Source organism: Pseudonaja textilis, chromosome Z, assembly GCF_049901715.1.
Source record: "Pseudonaja textilis isolate UNSWEBS1 chromosome Z, rPseTex1.2, whole genome shotgun sequence".
In the NCBI taxonomy this organism is placed as follows: Eukaryota; Metazoa; Chordata; class Lepidosauria; order Squamata; family Elapidae; genus Pseudonaja; species Pseudonaja textilis.
This window is the reverse complement of record NC_142008.1, coordinates 24456977-24479452: the sequence shown is the minus strand read 5'-3', so window position 1 is coordinate 24479452 and position 22476 is coordinate 24456977. Positions and strand designations below refer to the sequence as shown.

General features: G+C 34.7%; 1 protein-coding gene and 1 long non-coding RNA gene across 4 annotated transcripts in view; one reads left to right on the top strand and one right to left on the bottom strand.

Annotated features, from left to right (window-relative positions):
• Positions 1-17714, bottom strand: part of CACNB2 (calcium voltage-gated channel auxiliary subunit beta 2) — a 169558-nt gene extending 151844 nt beyond the window's left edge. Inside the window, exons 1-2 of one of the 3 annotated variants that reach the window (XM_026716101.2) lie at positions 17263-17714; positions 7650-7742 (exon numbers count right to left, since the gene is read on the bottom strand). In XM_026716101.2, coding sequence (XP_026571886.1) covers positions 7650-7742; positions 17263-17376 — 207 coding nt within the window. In that variant the 5' untranslated portion in view covers positions 17377-17714. The remainder of the gene's footprint in view (positions 1-7649; positions 7743-17262) is intronic. The other 2 variants (XM_087915538.1, XM_087915536.1) reach the window with 2 other exon arrangements.
• On the top strand, positions 9295-14496 carry LOC148123943 (uncharacterized). The gene is made up of 3 exons (XR_015740028.1): positions 9295-9356; positions 11643-11693; positions 13932-14496. It is a non-coding gene; the product is annotated as an uncharacterized LOC148123943 (long non-coding RNA).
• Positions 17715-22476: the final 4762 nt, after the last annotated feature.

Below are 22476 nucleotides of genomic sequence, written 5' to 3'. Positions count from 1 at the left end.
TTAAAAATGACTATAGTAGCACTGAGATGACCAAAATTTTGCCAAATTTCAATCCCACAGAAGTAGTGAATCCCAGATTTGAGAAACAGTCTTTTAAATTAACCCATTTGTGGTATATTATTTCAGTTTCATCCAATTAAAGGTTACAAATTGGAGAGTTTTAGTAAAATGTATTTTCCTCTTTTTTTTACAAATCCTTTTTATATCCAATTCACTGCAAACACATATGTCATTCAGTAACTTGCAAAAACAAACAAAAGGCAGATAATGACACATATATCATAAGCAAGGATTTTCATTACCTATATATCAATAACAATATATCAAAATACACAGAACTTTCTAAAAATGCTGAAAAAACGTTGTGAGCAATTAGCATGGAGATTAGCAAAGGAAGTATTTCAGCTATAATGCTTTCATAAACAGCAGTTGAACACGGATGGAAATCAAGGTACCGGGTTATCCGTTCTGAATTCTGCACTATTGAAGAAACAATTTTATCAAGGGATATGAATTATCAAACACTATCAAAGGCCTTTGCATAGTAGAATTCCAATTAGAAGATAAAATATTACTTCTCTAGTTAATATTGTGTGAAATAGGATTCCCCTTCCGAATAAAATTTAAGGTACTATAATTGGTCCATACTAATTAAAAAAACACAAAACCAAATTATATGCACAATTCATATTATATACTTATAAAGGGGAATTCTTTAGTTTTTGTCATTTGATCATGTTATATTTTATACTATATGGTATCATCTTTAGATGCAAGACACAATATTGTCACTTACAAGGTAGAAGATGTTCAATGATAGCTGCTTTTATCCCCATTTCCCTACGCATTCCCATTTTACCCCTATTTGTTGATACATCCTCATTTATTCCCTTTTGCCTATGTATACATTGTTTCCCCATTTGCCTATACATCCTACTCACCATGATAGAAAATGCTCCACCTTTAACAAAACGCTCCATCTTACTCGAAAAGCTAAAATATAGATGAGGTAAGTCTTTCACCAAGTGAAAGCCACCCCAACACTGTTCTTATAACAGCAAGAATATCTCTCTTTTATACCTTTATATAGACGAATATTTGAAAGTACAATTAAAATAAGTCCTTTCTTCGGACTTTTTTTTAGTATAGCAAGACAAGAGACAAGTTCAATTTGTTTCATTTTCTAGTAAGGTCTGGAAAATGTTAGCACTTTCTGTTCATTATCTACTGCCAAGGGGACAGCCTGACCTTAATATTACTTTGTTAATTTCTTTCCCGTCTAGTTAGTGGAAATGAGCATGGAGGGTTTTTTTAAATCGTGATTACATGTTCAGTGGTCAAACATTTACAGGAAAATCAAAACTTGCATGTATTTTTGCTTTTATTATTTCTTTAAAAATAATTTTGAATATAGATTTGTTGGGTTTGCAAAACAAACCAAAAATTATAACAATACCTATGTTTTATGTTAGTTAAGAAATATATGTATGTTTTAAAATTATTTAAATTAAATATTTCTAGTGTTATGCTTAAAAAAGAGCTAGAAAACAAATGGCATAGTGGATCTGAAGTGAAGAGATTGATTTTAGTCATTTTTTTTCTTCTCTATGTATTTTCTAAAGGTTAACTTATCTTTCTGGATTGTTTTAGGAATAACATGAGGCTAGATCACAATCTATGTTCATCAACTTGCAACCCAAGAAAAAGGCATGAATAAATAAGTAACACAAAATGGAGCATTAAAAGTCATGCATAAGACTAAAACTTAATAGCTTTGAAAAGCTTGTTAAACCTCATTAGCTGAGAATATATGACACCTGTTAGAGAAGAAAATGTAACATATATAGGTACATCTGTTGTCAATTTTAAAAAAATAATAGTTCCATGTTTGAAAAAATAGTTCTGAAGGAACTCTGGTTAGCTTACAAAGATTACTCCTTTCATTTTATCTCCCCCAGCATCAGCTCTGTTAGGTGCACTGGGCTGAGAGAGTTACTGACCCAAATTCCCACCAGAGAAATTGCCATAACAAAAGCTAATCTTGTCTTTGGTTCTCCTCAGTCTTTGCCCAAGGCATTATGTTCATGAGACTTATCATCAATGTTTATATAGAATCAGCTGATTCTAGATCTCTGATAGAAAAATAAAAAATAGATAATATAGAATAACTTTCCCTAAACTATTGTCATCCAGATCTACTGGACCTGCTAATAATACCTGCAACTCCAATGTAAAAGGTTAGCTGAGTAACACTGTGAACAGCCGCACTTCTTGATGATTTAAATAATCTGTGCTACAAATATTACGTTAGCATTTCTACATCTAATAAGGCATTATTTTATATTCATAAAGAGTAAAGGGTATGAGTTCAATGCCTAAGAATAGCCTTCCTTATATTTACATTTATGAACATTTTAGAAACAACAGAAACCTAACATCATTTTGCCTCATCTTACTATTAGCAATCTGAAATAAAAATTCAATCCTGAGTATTAACATAAATCCTTATCATATCTTGCCCAAAGAACTGAGAGTCCTGTAAGATTCTCCAGTCCAACTACAAAAATCAGAATCCTCCCCATCCCACATACAAAATTACATTTTAAAATTATTTTATTTACAGTGGGTATGCAGTAACCTAAACTTAGACATAGTTCCAGACTCTCCTAAGGAAGGAAAAGGTGCATTGGTCTTACCGGATGCTACAATAGTTGTAAATGTGAGGATCAGTCATACTTTTTTCAGAGCTGTTTTAATCAAACAAATGGTTGTAAGTCAAAGACTACCTAAATTCATTATATATGAATATTTGTATAGCTAAAAGACTCCCTGTCTCCAATTACATCTACTGTCCTATCTATCCTAGTCTGCAGATCCATCTGCTAAGAAGTTCCATCTGAGAGGTCCCAGAGACAAGCCTTTTCTGCCATATAGAATCTCATCCCACCTCCAAATCAGTCCCAATCATAGTGACCTTTCTAGAAATCCTCAAAATGTGGCTTTTTTTCAAAAGGTCAGGAGACTCTCCTGATAACAGGGAGCATGCAAATTGCTTGCATCATTTCAAAGACTTTGATGCATTCTTTCTCATGGTAGTGAAGGAAAGTGTGTGTTTAGTCTACTAGGAATTTTTAATAATAATTATTTTCTTTGTATTTTAATTATAATTGAGCATTTTTCTATTTTCTATATGCCATTGTTTTGAGTAATGCTTAAGTAGAAAGGTAGAGTGTTCAGTTACTAAATCAATAGAAATATATTGCTCATAACCTAGCACAGAAGCTCATAAATATTTCAGTTGAGCATATGTATTTGTCACCATATGTACAATGTTTTCAGACAAATTCCTAGCAGTCTATTTTAGTAAATCAAAATGATTGCTTGAAGGATTTTCTCCAAATGCAATATTCCTTGTCACATTTATTAGCAGTTCAATGCATACATATTACAAAACTAATGAAATATTAAAATTATAATCAATCATTAATTCATTAACTTGTCTTCTTATATTTGCATATACTACAGAATAAGTAAGCTCTACCAAACTCAGTGGGGCTTAATTCTCAGAAAACATATAGTATGTATTTGTAAATATGTTTATTAATTAAGGATCTCATAGATTATTTCCAAAGCATGGACTTCATATAGTAGAAGTCCCCTACTTGTAAAGTGTTTTTTATCAGGGCAACCTGGTCTACCCAATTGTAGGATGGAGCATATGCTCCGTTCGTTAGTTCACCTTCTTGTACCTCCTCTCTTACACCTCCTATGTCTAGAGTGACTCTTAGAACTATTTTGTTCTTCTAGTTATAAAAGGCTCATTAGATTACCCTTTTCATTTTTAGATGATAAATGTCAAGTGCCTTAGAAAAAAAACCTTGTTGGAAGAATTACTGTTATTAGCATGTGAATGAAAATGGCTTGTTTTTATAAGACAGCTTCTCTGCTGTTTTATAAATGTTTTTGCTAAAATTAAGTTGAAATGAATATGTATCCAGTTCTAATATCATGCAATATTGGAATCTTTCCCTTATATGGTACCCTCAATACACATTTAGCCTCAATTCCAACACATTAGTTGCACAGCCAAAGGAATAGGACATGGGAAATTGGGAAGAGCACAATATTTAATTTTATGTCACTAACCAAAAGTCTTTATGTGACTAACCAAAACAACAATTATGAATAATCATATTATTCTAACCATAGCCAACTGATATAAATAATAATCTTATGCATTAAACAGCATTATTTTTCCTCTTTTTAGTGATTTAACACCTTGATAATAAAACCAATGCTGGTAGATATTACTTACAAAACAGTTATGTAAATCTTGGAAATTAGATCAGTTTTAGGAATCAGTTTACAGAATTGTAATACAATTGCTTAGATAATTCAGAGTAACTACTAGTTTTGGTTCACTAACTAGATGTAGGATAGCAACATTATGGAAATCAATCACTCAGCAAAATAAAAGCAAACTATACCAGAATAGTTTACATAAAGTTATTTATATTTTGTTTTCTTTTACTCCAGCATTTTCAATCTCCAAGTATGAACTATTCAATATAGTGTTTTCCTAACTATCTGAACAGGACTTGCTTTTTAAAATTAATAGATAAATATAAAGTAATAATTACAAGATGTTTTTAGTAACAAGTACAATACTTGTTACTAAAATAATATTGCTGGTTACTACTTATTGCCGTAGAATTTCTTAAATCTAATTATGCAGTTCTCTGATGTTTGCTCCTTTATCTATCATCTCATCTGCAGATTTGATAATCTTATTTTCTAATCACTCATTGAAATCATTTATAAATACATTGGGATGTATTGAGTCTAAAATGGAACCTAGTGGTATATCTCTTGATAATCCCTTCCAATTTCACCACAGCATTTTAACATTCACTCTTTAGAAACTATTATTCAAACAGTTCTATATTCATTAATGGAAACATAGACCAGCTCACAAATGGGATTGAATTGCATGGGATATTTTTCAAAATGTTTTATTGAAAGTCAAAGCATACAATACTATCTGACTTGAGAGTCAGTAATACAGGTAGTGCTCAATTTATGATCACAATTGAGCCAAAAATTTATGTTGCTAAATGAGAAATTTGTTAAGTGAATTTTGCCCCATTTTACAACTTTTTATGCCACGGTTAAGTGAATCATTGCAGTTGTTAAGTTAGTAACGGTTGTTAAATGAGTTTGACTTCACCATTGACTTCGCTTGTAATGAAATCAGAAAAAGTGATTACATGATCCCAGAACACTGCAACCATTATAAATATGAATCTGTTGCCAATCATCCAAATTTAAATCATACGGCCATGGGGATGCTGTAATGGTCGTAAGTGTGAAAAATGGTCATAAATCACTTTCTTTCAGTGCCGTTGTAACTTTGAATGCTCACTTTGAACAATAACTTTGAAAGGAACTATTGTACGTGAGGACTACCTGTATATTGGTTGGCATATGAAAAAAATATTGAAAATTATATAGCATATATGTTTAATAGATGGTGATGATAATTGGAGAATAGCTAATATTGTTTCATTGTTTAAAAAGGGAACTGAGCTATAGATTAGTTAAACATCAGTATTTGAGAAAATCCTAAAAAAAATAATCAAGCAGTACATAGCAAGTATATAAGTATATAGAAAAGAACAAGGTGATACTTGAAGTCAACGTTTATTTCAACAAAAGATAAATGCAAGTTCTGTATTTGGTAGGAAAATTCTAAGGGCAAGGAGACTAAGTAGCAGTATTTCCAAAAAGGAACCAATTTCCTTTCTGGATCATCAGCAAACATGATGATGCAGCTACCAAAAAAGTACACTTCAACAAGAGTGCAAGATATATTTTGCACAAAGAACCAAAGACAGCTTGACAGTCTGTTCAAGTACCTGAAGGTTTTTTTTTACAGAAGATGGGCAGACTTGTTCAAGACAGACAAAACAATAAATTATAGACCTAAATTACATTTTGGTTGGATCAGCTGTTTCATAATGGAATTGACTATTTCAGGAGCAACAAAATAGAAATCTAAGTACTTATTATGCCTATATAAGTCTATATAATCCTTACACAGTATTATACAATACTAACAGCACTTTAGAGCGTCTACTCTGCAAAAGCAACATTGTTTGGAAACCTTTCATGTGAGTTTCTTATATGTGATCTATTATTTTATGTTTTATTGCTTTGTTGTATTATTTTACTATAATTATTTGGTAAAATCTGTTTGTTTTGTATATAGTTGTGGAAATTTTAAATTACTCTATTTATAGTTTATGTAAGCATCACAGAATGGCAAGATAAAATGTATTAAACAAACCAACATCTGCGTAGAAGGGAAAACACTGATATTTTCTTTTTTCAGGGAAAGGTAAGTGCATTTAGAAACTTTATAACCTCGTTTTTTCTTTTCTTTCTTCTGAAATAAAACACAAACCATTTTTCCAGTTGCTTCTAAATTTCCAAAAATTAGATAAATTTTTTTAAAAAATTCAACTGTTACTGAACTATCTTATTCAGGATTCAATCTTTCACTTGAATGAATATATTGAATTGACTTATCAAACTTTTGTCTCTTCCATCTTTTAAAAACCTATAAACTATAAAAATCATGTGATATCTTTCAATATATGATATGTATAAGCTGTATAATTGGAACATATTTAATCAGCAGATTCCAAAATCTTCATTGCTTTCTTTATCAAGCAAAGGTTTAGAAGCGGTTTCCGTGTAGAAAATCACATTATCATTTTAATCAAAGCAGTCAGGATTGCCATCTTAGCTAACTACATTAATTCCATGCAATATCTTTCAATTATTAGCAAATACATAATTATAAGTCCATGTTGTGAGATTTTTTTTCAAAACATATCACTTGTCAACAGAATGTTTTTAAGAATATTGTTATACTTCAAAATTGTTATACTTCAAAAGGAAAAACAATGGGAAAATTGAAACTACAATTTGATGGATAAATTTATTAAAATAAGGGATCTTATTCTTTGCCTTCTGCAAAGGCTTCAATGGGCAAAGAAATGGGTAAATATACAAACTATCACAATAGAGGAAAGGATTGTGAAATTAATGTAGTTGGCTAAGATGGCAACACTGACTGCTTTGATTAAGGTGATGATTTGACTTTCTACATAAAAACAACTTTTAGACTTTTGCTTTATAAAGAAAAAATGTTTTGATTTTGGAATCTGAGGATTAAATATATTCTGAGTACATAGCTTAATATATATTTTTATGATAGATTTTTATGTATTTGTTTAATCTGAAAATAGAGGATATTTTGTTTGGTATAGAAATATCTAGTAATATCTGTATTTTTGAAATTTTAATATCATTCATTTGTAGTTACATATTTTATTCAGATTATGATATACAGTATTGCTGTTATTATTTGTATATGTTACTATATTTAGTTTCTATATATATCTTATTAAAGTAAAACAAGAGTATTTTATTATATAGTTGTATCTGTATTGAGAGTTTGAAGTAACTTTCTATTTTTATTGTTATTTTTTGTCAGCAGAAATTATGCAATACTATAATATTATTTTTGATCTCTTGAGAAGCAACAGAACCAAATATTACCCAAACAGAGAAAAGTAACATACCTGTCGAACAAAACTGTTTGAGGTAGTGTCAGAAGATGTACTCCCATCTGAGCCTTTAAATCTGTTTTTTCTTCTTGCACCTTTGCCATAAGACTGTTAAAATTAAAAAATAATTGCTATAATTTTATATGGCATTTAAGATTGAATATACTATGTACACTCTAATCATGCATACTTATTTTGTTTATACATTCAAGTAAAATTAAATAAAAATGTTTTAACTTTGTATAAATTTAATAGTAAAAATAAGGAAGAGGGATAATTTTTGTATCATTTAATGCAATCTTGTATATTAGATTTTTCTAACTAACAATTCATAACAAAAACACAGCTATATTGAAAAACTATCAAATTTGCATATATCTTATGTTTTAACAAGGAGTATAGGGATATGCAGGGTTTAGAAATAGAATATCAAGAAATTCCTTCTCTATTTTTAGCCAAAAGAAATACAGCAAATACCTCTTACTTCTGCATGAGAAGTTATCTATTTTACCCATATCTGAAGCCATGGTTTGGTTATTCATGATTATATAAACCAATTAGCTATATTGAAAAAAATCCCTGTATTTTTAATTTTGTTTTAATTTTACAAGGTAGTCCTTTTTTGTATTTACTTGCTTTTCTATATACAACCATAAAATGGATACAATGCTGTAAATGCGATTACCGGTATTAACTGTCTTTTCCCATATTTCACATTATTTTCAGGTATCGGTTTGCTAAGATATATTGTATCTGTGATCCGAAATTATTTTCCAACCAGATTTTTCAATATTTCATCATTAGAATTTGTTTTTTCAGAACTATTTCTTAAAGTTACTATATAACTTACTTTACACCATTATATCTTAATTACTGACATTTGAGTGGGGGGGGGGCGGGGCGGTGGGGGGGTATGTGGGTGTGTAAAATTTAAGAATTATCAGAAAAAGGAAAATAATGTTCAAACCCACATAGTATCATCAACTGGCTAGACCTATTAAATGTATTAAAGTATGTACTGAACTATGACTAAATATTTTGCCAGCAAAAAAAAACTCTGCTTATTTCATAAAACATGATGCCTCGGGACTTGAAGTACATAACAGATATCTAGTATTTTCTGTAGAACTGAATAATTTTTTTCTAGGGAATTTCCTGAAACCATTTTATCACCATTTCTTTTTCAGTGTGATCAGTTTGTTCTTCAAACACACTCTCATTCACCTACCTGATGGTGGTGATGCCACATTTTCTCTTTACAATTTATTTTATTATTATTTTCTCTTCAGACAACAACATCCCCTCTTTTTCAGACCTCGCTATAATTACATTAGTCTGAAAACTAATCAAAGGGATGACTAAAGTAATGTTTCCACATTTCACTCTTATCACTTAAATAGAAAGCAACATTTTAAAGTGCTATAATATGACAACAAAATCCAATTATGGATTATACCTGTTTCCTATAAGTAATGGGGTATAAGATTAAATGCATACCCTTGGCAAAGTTTTTGGCTTATGAATTTATCAAAAAGCCTTTCTTTAGGGATTCTCAAATTTTGCAATGATATATAATCATATAATATATATATATAATCCTCAGGAATAAACAATACATTTCTTACTACCTATGAACAATAATTTATTTATTATTTATTTCAGGTTAGGATTGGGAAATAAATAAATAAATAAGCAAAACCTTTTTGAAGCTTCCCTTTGAAGGTAAACATATTTTTCATTTTCTTTTTATATGAGATAGTAGTTGCTCTAGAACTAGCAATAGTTGAAAAAAAGTATTGTTGAATTTTGTAAATTATTTTTCTTTGCAGGTTCCTATTTGTTAGCAGATCAACTTTAAAATAAACAGTAATCCTTCACAAATTGTCCATGCCCCTCACAAGGATTGCAACCCCAACTTTAGAACTTTATGCTCTAAAGTTGGGAATTTCATCTTTCTGCATTTATATTTAGGAAATATATAATAAACATTTGGGAAAAAATTAATTATTCTTCTTGATTTCCACTGCCACATCTTCCTTGTTCCCTAGGCAATAATACAGACATTCTTTATTATGGATTATCACACACTATTATACGTGGCTCATAGCAGGTTTTCTTTCATTTTAATTTTGCAATTAAATCTACAATTTAAACCCATAATTAATCTCTAATTTAAAATAAAATTCATGTTTCCATTATACTGTTATATTTGGGGAGCTCTTTAAGGCTCATGGTTTCCACATAGAAGATTTTAGATCCAATCCAAAATATATTTAGTTAAAACATAGTCACCTGTGCACATCCCTCGGCATGTTCATACAAAGATTCTATATTCTATGAAGCTGTAAAGAGCTTTACATTTCTGTGAGACCCTAACACTGACTGAATTTGGCATCTGAACTGATTTACTGAGAGCCAAATCACTCACTTTTCTAATTATACAATGAAACTTTCAGGTCTAATGAACATTTTGTGTCTTTATGAAAGAATCTAATGCCTCTCTTCTCAGTTTCAGTGGGCTTCAGACTGCTTCACGGGTTCTAAGGGAATACTGTCTTGATTAGCAAAGAAGGAAACCAATATGCAAAGTGACAGGTTGTTTCAAGGTGAAAACACCTTATAATGAGCTCCAGTTCCTTCAGCTCAGAATGTATTTTGTCTGAAGTTATACTTTTCTTCAAGGCAGCTCATCCCATGGTTAGAGTAATTGGGAAATGTGCCCGGGTGCAAAACTGATGATGCTAATGCTAATTCTGTAAGTCTCAATTGGATTTTTTAATACAAAGGGAATGATAGCTTAGTAGCCAGATGGCTTCACTGACATATCATTTTTCTTTAATTCTTTTTTTAATAATGAAAACATGAACAGAGGACAAACTAAAATGGAAACAGAACAGAGAGGGTGCTATTTTGCAGCTAAAACATACTTGAAAGGTAGCACTAGAAACATATTTTGTTTTCTTTTTTATGAAATATTTGTTGTTCCAGAACTAGCAATATTTGAGAAAACATACTGTTGGATCTTTTAAATTATTTTACTTAGCAGGCTCCTATTTGTTGGCTAGAGGTGGAACTTTACTTGTGTTCCCAGGATGTTCTCGATATTCTGAAGACAGGTGAAGTAAAGATATTGGGAGCCCACTGATAGGTCCATTTCAAACTGTTTTTGAGACATGGTGAGAGGAAAGGGCACCAGGTGTAAGTGCCCCATGAAGAGCTACCTTCTGTCAGAGGAAACAGTGATGTGTTTCAGCAGAAGGTTATGCTCCTAATAGGCAGCAATAACTATACAACCTTGAACAAGTAATTTAAAAGAGCATTGAAAGTACCATTTTATAATACTATGTAAATTCCTTTGCACCACTTGCTTGTGCAGAGCAATTTCTTCTTGCTAATGGTTCTTTAAATTCAGCTCTATGAATGGAATCCTATGCCAGTTTTCTTTCATACTTGTATTGAATTCTGTTAACAAAATCAGGAAATAACTCCTCTCATTTCTGCAGTTTTCCAGATTCTCTAGCCTTGCCTTTCCATATCTCATTCCCTCCAGTAGCCTTAAAAAATATTTAAAAGTGAAAGAGTCTAGGAAAACTATGTTGTGATATGTTATTATTAGAAGTTTTTTAAATTACTAAGAATATCCTTTGAAATGGATCTCAAAAGTGCTGAGGAGACTAGTGATGGTTATATTACAGTATTAATTAACACACTACAGTATTAACATTAAAACTTTATTTTAAGCAAACCAGGCATATGCACTGGAAAACAAAGTGTCTATATTATATGCCCTTCCAGTTACCCAACATATTTTTCCAGTTACTATAGGACTGAATTAACATAATCATGATTTAATCAGTTTATTGAATGAACCATAATTGGCTATTTTTCTAAAACACACTAAGTACTAAATCATATTTTATAAACCATGACTCAAATCATATAGGTAAGACAAAAACTAAACAAATTATATTATGGTTTAGTAAAATGATGAACCAAATGTACTTTCAGACTTACAGTTCTGAAAATATGTATCTTTGGGGAAAAATCTTGGACGCCTAGGTAAGTGATGTTATTTATAGTTCAAAAATAATGCAAAACTATGCATATTTAATCATGATTTGTGAACAAACTATAATACATGGCTCATATATCTTAAGCTAAAAACAAACAAAGCTTAATTCATGTATTCATAAAAAACATTTTTCTTGGATTTTTGCAGATACTGATCAAAAAGCCAGGTTAGGGGAAAAATCCAATTGTACTTCAAACATTAAAGAAATTTATTTTTATTCAATAATTGAAAGGTTCCAGGGTTCTGTACAAAATAATTATCACAATTATACAATTCTATAATTGCAACAGTATGCATGACCATGTAAATGACAATGCAAATTATATGAAATGAATTGATTTTTTTTTTAAAGTTAGTTGCTCACTGGTAATTTCATTTAAAAGATTCCAAAAGGGTGGGACCCCAAAGGTATAATAATTTCTCAAGAAGTAGGAATTAAAATCCATGACATTACGTAAATATTAAAAGGTTACTTAAACCAGAAATTGTCATATTTAGAAGACTAAACTTAGTATCAACAAGATATAAAGGACAAATTAGTGGACTACATCTATTTAAAAACTTAAATAAGTCCAACCCTCAAATTCTAAAACCATTAAGACTATGATTATACAAAAATGTAAATAGATAGGGATGAGAAAGTATGTGGGGTGCATATGAATGAAAACATTTTTTTAAAAAGACATTGCTGATTTGGTGACATATCACAATCAACTTGGAAAATGGATGAGTTAAAAAAAGAAAACTTATAGCTGACACTAGTTATATAAAAGGAGAGGTGAGCAAGAGATGGCAAGCAGCTCTAACAAAACAATATGAATACTAATAGCCTGCAATATATAGGTATATATTTTCTGACTCCAATATGGAAATATAACAATCTGCATTACAATAAAGGAAATTCAGAGCTAATTTATAGAATGGCATGAACAACAAGAGACACAGAATATTTATAAGTCTGAAAGTCTTCCAAGGAAAACAAGGTCTTCCTTTTTTATCACATTTATATGATATATGCAGAAAACTGGATTATTTTCATTCAGAAAAGAATATAAATATATTTTCAAAGCTCAAAGGAAAATATGTGCATCCAGAGCAACTCTTCAGTTGAAACTGGACATAAGTACTTCTTTGTTATTTTTAGGTCAGGGTTTAAAAATGCTACAGAAATTCAAAACAGGCACTAAAGGAAAAGTCAAAAAGATTCAGAACTCTTCTACCCACCAAAAAACTTTTTTCAAAGGAAAATGTGGTAAGTAAAATAATTCCCTTTGAAAAAAGGTTTTTGGTGGGTAGAAGAGTTCTGAATCTTTTTGACTTTTAGATATGCAAAGCAGCTCAAGACCTAACAAAGCCACAAGTGTTCAATCATCTCCCTGACCTTATGCAAAAACTGTTAAAATCAATGACAGCATATAAATATTAAACATTACAGAATGACATACCCCTTTACCTTTCCATTCCCATATAGTATATAAAAATTTAGCTCATATGCAGCATTCTGAACAGAACTTAGAAATAACATTTATAATTTATGTACAGATAATTCTCAGCTTATGATCACAATTGAGTCCCAAATTTCTGTTATTAAGAGAGACATTTGTTAAATAAATATTGACCCAGTTTATGACCTTTCTTACCATAGTTGTTAAGTAAATCATTGCAGTTATTAAGTTAGTAATAAGGTTGTTAAATGAATGTGGCTTTCCCATTGACTTTGCTTGTCAGAAGGTCGCATACCTTCTGACCACAGGACACTGCAATCCACATCGATATAAACCAGTTGCCAATCATCTGAATTTTGATCACATGACCACATGACTGCTGTAAGTGTGAAAAACGGTCATGTCACTTTTTCAGTCCCATTATAACTTTGAACAATTATTATAAGTTGAGGACTATCTGTATCATTTAATTTGAGCTCAACAACAATTACATATTTGTCTTCTACACCCTTTTGTAAAGGAACTGATTAATGGAGTAGCTACAAAATGTAGCTTATCATAGCTGATACTAGAATCAAAGCACAGTTGATACTTGCTGCTTGGGACTACTTGGAAAATTTAGTTTGGACTGTGCGATTGAAAAACATTGCAGAAGGGAACAATGTTTAATATGGGTCATTAATTAATTGTTGGCATTATGTATTACCTAAGTGTCCTGCAATACTAATAGACTGCAATTAAATTCAAGTATTATTTTCTCTTCTCTATTATTTTCAAAAGGTATATCTAGGACTACCTTTAGAAATGCAGAAAAGCTGTTCAGAAATTTCAAAACAAGTGGACAAGTAGAAGAGTATTTTCAGATATTGCTGAATAACAACTCTCAGTATCCTTTGCTGTTGTCTACATTTCTTGAGGGCCAACTACAACTTACAAGATATGCAAACTGCAATCAGTAATTAATTTTCATTGAACAAGTATTTAAATCATGTCATTTTCTATGACAATTTCATAAAAATCAGCAAGGTCCATAACCAAACACATCATTGTGCAAAACTATTTTTTTCATTCCTGAAAAAAAATTCAGTTTCCTATCAGCTATTTGAATATCACAGAATTACTTTGAAGTAATGGAATGAAAATTGATGCCTTTCAATTTCAGTAAAAACACAATGTTCTTCAGCAAAAATGTAAGAGATAAATGGGACAGATTGTGTAATGAACTGATTTATTGTCAAGTTCCCTTTATAGGTTTGCTGATTGCTGATGGACATCATTCACTTGGATACCTCATAATAGATGGGGTAACTTTTCAATTTCATGGACAACAAACAATAATTTGTGTAGTAAGAATTATCAGAATTATCTAGAAAATTATTTACAAAGCATTGTTGACAATTTCTTGTGATCTGATCCTAATTATATAATCAAAAGCATTGAAAGAATTAAAAAGCAATTCTATTCATCAACCGTATGCTCTATTTAGCTCTAAGTTCAGCAGGAAAAAGTTTACCTGTGAAAAAGTGATCGTAGTTATAGAAGAAATTGTAATTTAATATTTTATATTAATGTTTCCTATTAAGATCAAAATACTTTAGAGAAAAATAAACTATAGATACAGGTCTAGATATTGTATAGTTATATATACATAATACACGTACACACATAAATTATAGGAAAAGTTATACTAAATAAAAGCATAATAAATATACCTTGAACAAAAGATATATTGTAACTAATCCCATTTATCACACACAAAAAGATGTAACTATTTATAAATGAGTTTACTCTGCTAGCAAAATAAGTGCAACTAGAGTAGCTTGATGGAAATACTCGGCATTTTTATCATTTACCAGTGAAACAAAATGTTCTTTTGGAAGACCTTTTAGCCACATTATTAGAATTACCTTACTTATGTATCCATATATTTCATAATTTTAAATTAAGATTTAGGATACTTTATTACTGCCATGGTAAACATATGGTAGGTTATTCATTTCCACTAAAATAAAAGTTAATCACAGAATAGATGAAAAACTCTTCACGTACAAGATAAGCTAATGTACTATCATGGAACATTGTAATATTTAAAATATAGATTAAAACAAGCAGATGAAAATTAAATGCAACTTATTAGCATGAACTATGTCTGCAAATTTGACTATGCAGTTGGTAAGAAATACTTATAAATTTGCATACATGTACATCCCTTTCCAAGAGCAATAAGAAATAGGAAAATAAAAATGGAATGTGAGAGCATGTATACTTCTCTTGTATACATTTATCTTACTTCAGCTTCGAAAATGATACACTTTCCTGTCAAATGTAGAGTTTCTCAATCACTGAATTAAAGGAGCAATAAAGCTCTAGGTTTCACCATACTACATAGAAAGCAGAAGGTAGAAAATTGCTAGAGCATGACAAAGAAACTATTCATCTTTACATGAATACTTTCTAAGGGTGGAACTGATTATCCAGCTATGTATCTTGATACTTCCCATTAAAATTTGTTAATTCTTAATTTTTAGTATCTATGTTGAACACATTACAGATCTTATCAGCTAGTGTCCAAAAATTGTGTTTAATTGGAAAAGAAATTTATATGCTACTGCTTTTTCCAGCATGTAACTCATATGGAAAAGCATGTTTTCCATCCTTTTGGTTTAATACATAAAACAGTTGCCCGTTTCCATCCATTTGATAGGTTTGAACCTTTTAGACTATGTGCATTTCATTAAAACAAAAACTTGCTTTTAAGTTAATATGGCAGGGTCTTGGCAAGTCCAAGGTTTCTTATATAACTAAAGGCAAACATTATTAAGAAAATCCAAATCATCCTGGCCTAATCCATAAATATATGCATGAATTTTATTTCTCTACAGTGATTACAACTTTGCACAAAGGTAGAAAATAATTGACAAAATATTTGTCTTTGACAGAACATTCCAACATGCCAGTCATCACCTGATTTTCAAATCAAGAACATGTGATGTAAAAAAAAAGTAATATCCTCTCAATACTCTCAGAATCTGGGGAAGTTATTGTTTCTCCAATGCCACTTGAATGCATGCTTCTAAGTAATCTGGGATTTGCATTCAGGTGTTTATTTGTTACTAAGTCTTGTTAGCAAGGAATGTCAGACTTATTCCCAATATGGTATTCTTGTTAGATTTCAGCTCAAAGCTCTAACAGATATATCTGTTAAACAACTCTGCACAACTGTGGCTTTATAATATAACAAACACTAAAATCACAGCTACCTCTGCCATTGGCATACTGGTCAGAGCTGTTTAAATATCCTTGAGATCATCCTGGAAAACACCTTGGAATTGATGTCATTTCTGTATCTAAATTTAACCTGTTTAGAAACAGAGTTTTTTTCTAATTGCATAACCTAGCCCCAAGTTACTTCTCAGTACCATCTTGTCCCACCAAATTAATAACAATAATTCTGAGAAAGTATATGTTCAGAAGCTACAAAAGAGCACTTGGGACTAACTTTTATCTTTACTCTTTGAGTGCGGTCAATAAAGGAAGCTCTTGCCAAATAATTACCTCTAAGTTAGTTGGAGGCTGAAAATGATAGGAAGATATTAAACATTTCCAGAGACAGAAGGCTGAAAGCACCTGATGAAGTGAGATGTGAAATGCACTAATGCAAATAACAGATTCGCTAAAAATGCAAGGAGAGTCTTATTTTTATTGCAGAACCTTGAAATGGTCTTTAGAAATGGCAAGAATAGCCATATATGACTGTCAGATGATGACTTCTTTGCTCACTTTATCACTGAGTAAATCACATGTGGTCAGGTTCACACATTATACTTGGTTAGCAAACAGCCACGGCTGGATTCATGCAACCTGCCAACCCACAATCCAGGAATCTACCTTGTGGCTTTGTGTAACCTGTACCCAAACAATTCGTCTTCCCTTAGTAAGCTGAACCATGGCTTAGTCAACTGGCCTAAGGTGGTGGTGGCTTCGCCCAATACGAGGGGGTGGTTACTTTGTGGCTCCGTGTTTCGCGGCAATTCAGCCACCTCCACGCACGTGGTAGCGGCTCCTCATGGGTGCCCCCTCGCCGTGGCTTTCCCACCCTCCCAAGTCGTACCTGCAGTGCCGTAACGAGCACCGGGGGATTCTCCAGGAAGTCCATCTGCATCTCTTGCGCCGCCGCCGCTAGTTCTGTGACAGGAGGCGATTTGGACAGGTCACTTTGGACCATTGGAGAAAGAAGGGAATCAATTCCAAGAAGAATCGCTTCTGTGAAGCAACGGCAAAGGATTCTTTACCCCACCCCACCCCACCCCCTACCCCGAGGTTGTTGCCGCTCCTCCTGCTCCTCGAGGAAAGCTTTGCTAATCCCTCAGGGTCGGGCCATTTTGAAATGTTTCATATGCTTCGCCTCCCTTTGGCTGACCGGCTGCGGAGACGGCGAAGGGAAGGAGAGGGCGGTGGTTACAAAAGACGGAGAGGGGGGGGGAGGTTGAGAGTGGGGAGAGGAAAGGCTCTGGGTTGTCGTCCAGCGGCCCCGAGCGCCTCGCCTCGCCCTAAGCCTAAAGAAGCGCGGCTCCAGCTTCGGAGAACGACTGCTATTACGGCTGAGGGGGAGGAGACAGGGAGGCGCCTGAGGGAACAAGAAAGGGATAACCGAGACCCTTTTCTCTATTCCACCCCCTCCCTCCTCTCCCAAGTAAGAGAACGAAGCAGCGCTCTGAGGGCAGCCCTGAAGTGACGGCTTGGCGGGTTTTGTTTTGTTTTTTTCCTCCTAAAATAAAGTTAGGCGAGGAGCCGCGACCAGCAGTCTTCCTTTCCTTCTTGTCCTGCCGCAGGGGCCGATATAGGCGGGAGCAAACTGCCCAAGAGGCCTGCATGGAGTTCCCCCTCTTGGAGCCTCCCCTTCGGTTCCTTTCTCCAGGGGGCGTGTGCAGACTTGGGGAAGACGGCAGCGGTTCTCGCCTCCTCCTCCTCTCTTGCTCTGGGCGCTGGACGTCGCTGCTGGGAGGATGGGGCCCACCCGATGCGAGGGTAGACCCGGTGGGAGTCGGTTTGCTTTCACTAAAAAGAGCGATTTTTGAGATTTTCATCACAGGTTACCCTGTTGGCCTGGAGAAGAAGAAGCCGCTATATCTGAATTCGTGTATTGCACAAAGCTGATGAAATGACCCGAACACTTCATTCGTTGTATGAACAACCCATACTGTATGCAAAGGGTGTTTTCACTTTCCACGTTTGCACCATTAAGGCTGGTCTCTAAGCAGGGCCGATTTTTCTTCTTAGGGCATTAAATTTTAGGGAACCTAAAATTGAACATTTCCAGAATGCACAATATGAATATAAAATCTGATGATCTTTTCTTATTGCTTTAGATTTTTTTTTCTGTAATTTTGAAAAACACCTACAAATTCAGTTATGCAGTAGTGAATAGCCACTAGCTAGATATTGAAAGTCACAAAAGGTAGAAGCTAATTCAATTTAAGATGACAATGGGGACTAGAATTCCCATTATAAGTAAAGTAATTAAGTGAGTTGTGCTAATTTTATGACCTTTTTGCAGTTAAGTCAATCATTGAAGTTGTTAGGTGGATCACATAGTTAAGTAAAGCCACCTTCCCACATTGACTTTTCTTGCTGGAAACCATCTGGGAAATTCACAAATAGTAATCATATAACCTTAGGATACTGCAGTTACCACGAATGCATGCTGTTGCCAAGTGCTTAAATTTTGATAATGTGACCATAGGAATGATGCAACGGTTGTAATTGTGAGGACCAATGATATCACTTTTAGTGAGGTTATAACTGAACTGTCACTACATGAATGATTGTAAGTCAAGAATTACCGTATCTATTATTGAAACGAAAGCATTGATAGGAATGTCAGCAAGTCATGTGACTATTGGCTTATCAAATTTGTACTTGGAAAAGCAGTAACTGCACGTGGTGTGCCAGCAACCAACTCAAGGATTAAAATTGGGTGGGATGCTACCAGTTCTGCCCGACTCTATGGAACCGGTAGCTCTGAAGAGCAACAGACACCAAACCAGTTCTGTGTTTGCTGCTCTTTGGCCCACCTGCCTGCCCAGGCTCTTACCTGTCCGTTATTTTCTGTTTTTTCAACCTCAGCTGCTTTGCATGGCACAGCAAAGGTTGAAAAAGCAGGAAAAAGGTGGCTTTTCAAACATGCACCTGCACACAGCGCTATTCAGCTGTCTGGGCAGCACCGCTTAATGTTTTTTATATGTGCGCACAGCATGTAAAACAAGTCACCGAACTGGTAGTAACACCGGTTGAATCGCACACCTGATTAAAATGTTGCCACATGACAAAAACGGGAGAACATTTTCTTAGAAAAGGAAAAAATGTTCAGGACTGAAAATGTTTAAAAGTAAAGCTCAAAAATTTGAAGAAAAAAAATCAAGTGCTCCCTTTTCAAAATTTCTAATAAAATCAGAAGATAAGCCAAACAATAGGAAGCACCAGAATATGATTTTGCCTAGAACACCAAAATGTCTACAGGTAGTGCTGCACTGAGCATAAAGCAACACAGAACAATTATAAATGAATGTGCATTATATATTGGGATAAAATGTAATGGGCAAATTCAGTGTGTTATTCATTCCAGCAAGATTGATCAGTTGATACTGCATGTTGTATGAGCCCAAACAATTGAGTTAAAATTATGATAGGCTGAATTGTAATATAATTCCCTTAACCATGACTTACTATACTGTGTGAATGCAGGCTGCCTGATGCTCTTATCTAAAGTTGTTTTTTTTTTTTCCGCTGGACTCCACAGTGTCTCTTTGACATATTTATGTAATTATTTATTTAAAATACTGATATGTCTACCCATCTTAAAACCAGAACTCCAAGCAAAATTCACAGCATGGTGCAGAGTTAGCCTCCTTATCTGTTACATTAGCCATGCCCTCACAACAGAGCCTCTATATTATTAGCAATTTATTGGAACAGCAAACTGAAATTGGGCTGGAGGGTTGGAGGACAAAAGGAATGTTGTCTTCTTATGAAGATAGTCAAGTGAGTATAATGATGGAAGTTGTAAATGTTGTAAGCAAAATCCACAATCTTCCCAGCTCCAGTTGGCCATGAAAGATTGCTATGAGATTATGGCATCCCACTCATTTGTTTGGCCTCTTATCCTTCTATCATTTTTGCTTGGTTGGGATATCCAGACCAGTGGTAGTATTCAGCTGGTTCACACCAGTTCATGTGAACCGTAGTGACGATTTGAGTAGTGACAATTTGGGTTGCTGAACCAGTAGTGACTTCTGGCTGGCCACACCTCTGACCTGGTTGCCACTTGCTTGCCCCACCCGTTCAGTGCTCAGTCACCTCCACGCACCTGATACTCGCCCCACCCAGTCACTCCTCACCTCCTATGCAGCACACTGGGTCCTTGTTGCTTGCCTTTCTAATCTGCCTTCCCACATAGTGCCTGTGCCCCAACTGTGCAGCCCTGATCTGCCTGCTCACAGGTAAGCCTGCAAGTTGCGCTAGCCCTCCCCAGCTGTCTGTGGAGCTTGCCTGGGGTCCCCCACTATCCCTGGTACTTGCCACACCCCCTCCAGTCCATAGAGCTTTCTGGGGGGCCCCACCATCCCTGGAGCTTGCTTTCCTAGGCTCGGCTGGCTGGCTTCCCCGCCAGTGCGGCCCCATCCCAGGCAATGGCCCTGGCTGTGGCCTAGCTAGCTTCTTCCCACCATTGTCACCAAACTCTCCTGGCTGGCTAAGCCACCAGGCAGCACTCTTCCAGGTCTCCCTACCATGTGGCAGCCGCAGCACAGCTCTCTGGGAGGGAAGGCAGATGTCCCGGGGCTGCCACCGCTGCTCACTTTCTTCCTTTTGTTCTCTGGGATAAGGAAGAAAGTGAGTGGCCATGGTGGAGGCCCTTCGGGGGGGCAGGCAGATGTCCCGGGGTTGCCTCCTGAAGCAGCACCACTATCAAACACTGTCGCTGCCACTCACTTTTTCCCTTTCATCCCGTGGGAGAAGGAAGAAAACATTACATGTGCAGCCCCAGGAAATCCGCCTGCCCCACTCTCCTGCCGCCACAGCAACTTGCTTCCTTTTGTCCCCGGGAGAAGAAAAAAGAGTGGCGGAGGTGCTTCGACTGGAAGAGTGGGCGGATGTCCTGGAGCTACCTCCCACAGCAGCAGCACCCGCGGCCACTTGCTTTTTTCTTTCTCCTGCTGCTCTGGAGCTCACCAGATCAGTTTGTCCCAGACCAGGTGTGTGTGTGTGTGTGAGAGAGAGAGAGAGAGAGAGAGAGAGAACAAGAAAGGAAGGGAAAGAACAAAACAAAAAAGGAAGGGAGAGAAAGAAAAAGACAAAGCAAGAGGAAAGAAGGAAGAGAGAAGGAAGGAAGGAAAAAAATAGGGGGAGAAAGAATGTGGCGTATGTGAGAGACAAGAAAGAAATAAGGAAAGGGAAGAAAAAGACAAAGAAAGAAAGAAATAGGAAGGAAGGGAGAGACTGGTGTGTGTGTGAGACAGAGAGAGAAAGAAAGAAATAGGAAGGGAGAGAGTGGTGTGTGTGTGTGTGAGAGAGAGAGAGAGAGACAAGAAAGGAAAGAAGGAAGGGAGAAAGAAAAAGACAAAGGAAGAAAGAAATAGGAAGGGACTGTGGTGTGTGTGTGAAAGAAAGAAAGGAAGGAAGGAAGGAAGAAAAAGAAAAGAAAGAAAGAAAGAAAGAAAAAGAAAGAAAGAAAGAAAGAAAGAAAGATAGGAAGGGGAAAAAGTGTGGTGTGTGTGTATGTGTGTGAGAGAGAGAGAGGCAAGGAAGGAAGGGAGAAAGTCACAAAACCCACAACTCCACATCCAACCGACCCCATTCCAATCCAACATCACTCAAAACTAGGCATGCATGCCCCTAACTACCTCAACTCCAACCGCAACTGGCCTTAAATGCAAGCTACTCAATGCAAGAAGCCTTGTGAATAAAATACCTGAATTTCTCCTCTTACTAAATATGGCTAAATTCAACATTATATTTGTCTGTGAAACATGGCTCAATGCATATCTCCCTGACTCCGTTACAACAGTGAGAGACTATCATGTTTACTAATCAGATCGTGAAATCCGTAGAGGAGGTGGCATTGCTATCTTCTATAAAAAGTCCCTACATCTAAAAAATATCCAAGTTACCCAAGAGCTTGCTCTTCCTGAGAACATCGTCGGTGAACTGTCCTTAAATATCACATTTCAGTTCTTACTATGTTACAGAGCCCCTGATTATGACATCGAACATGCAGGCAAGCTAAATACACTACTAACATGGGCAGCATCCTGCCCACACGCCTTTA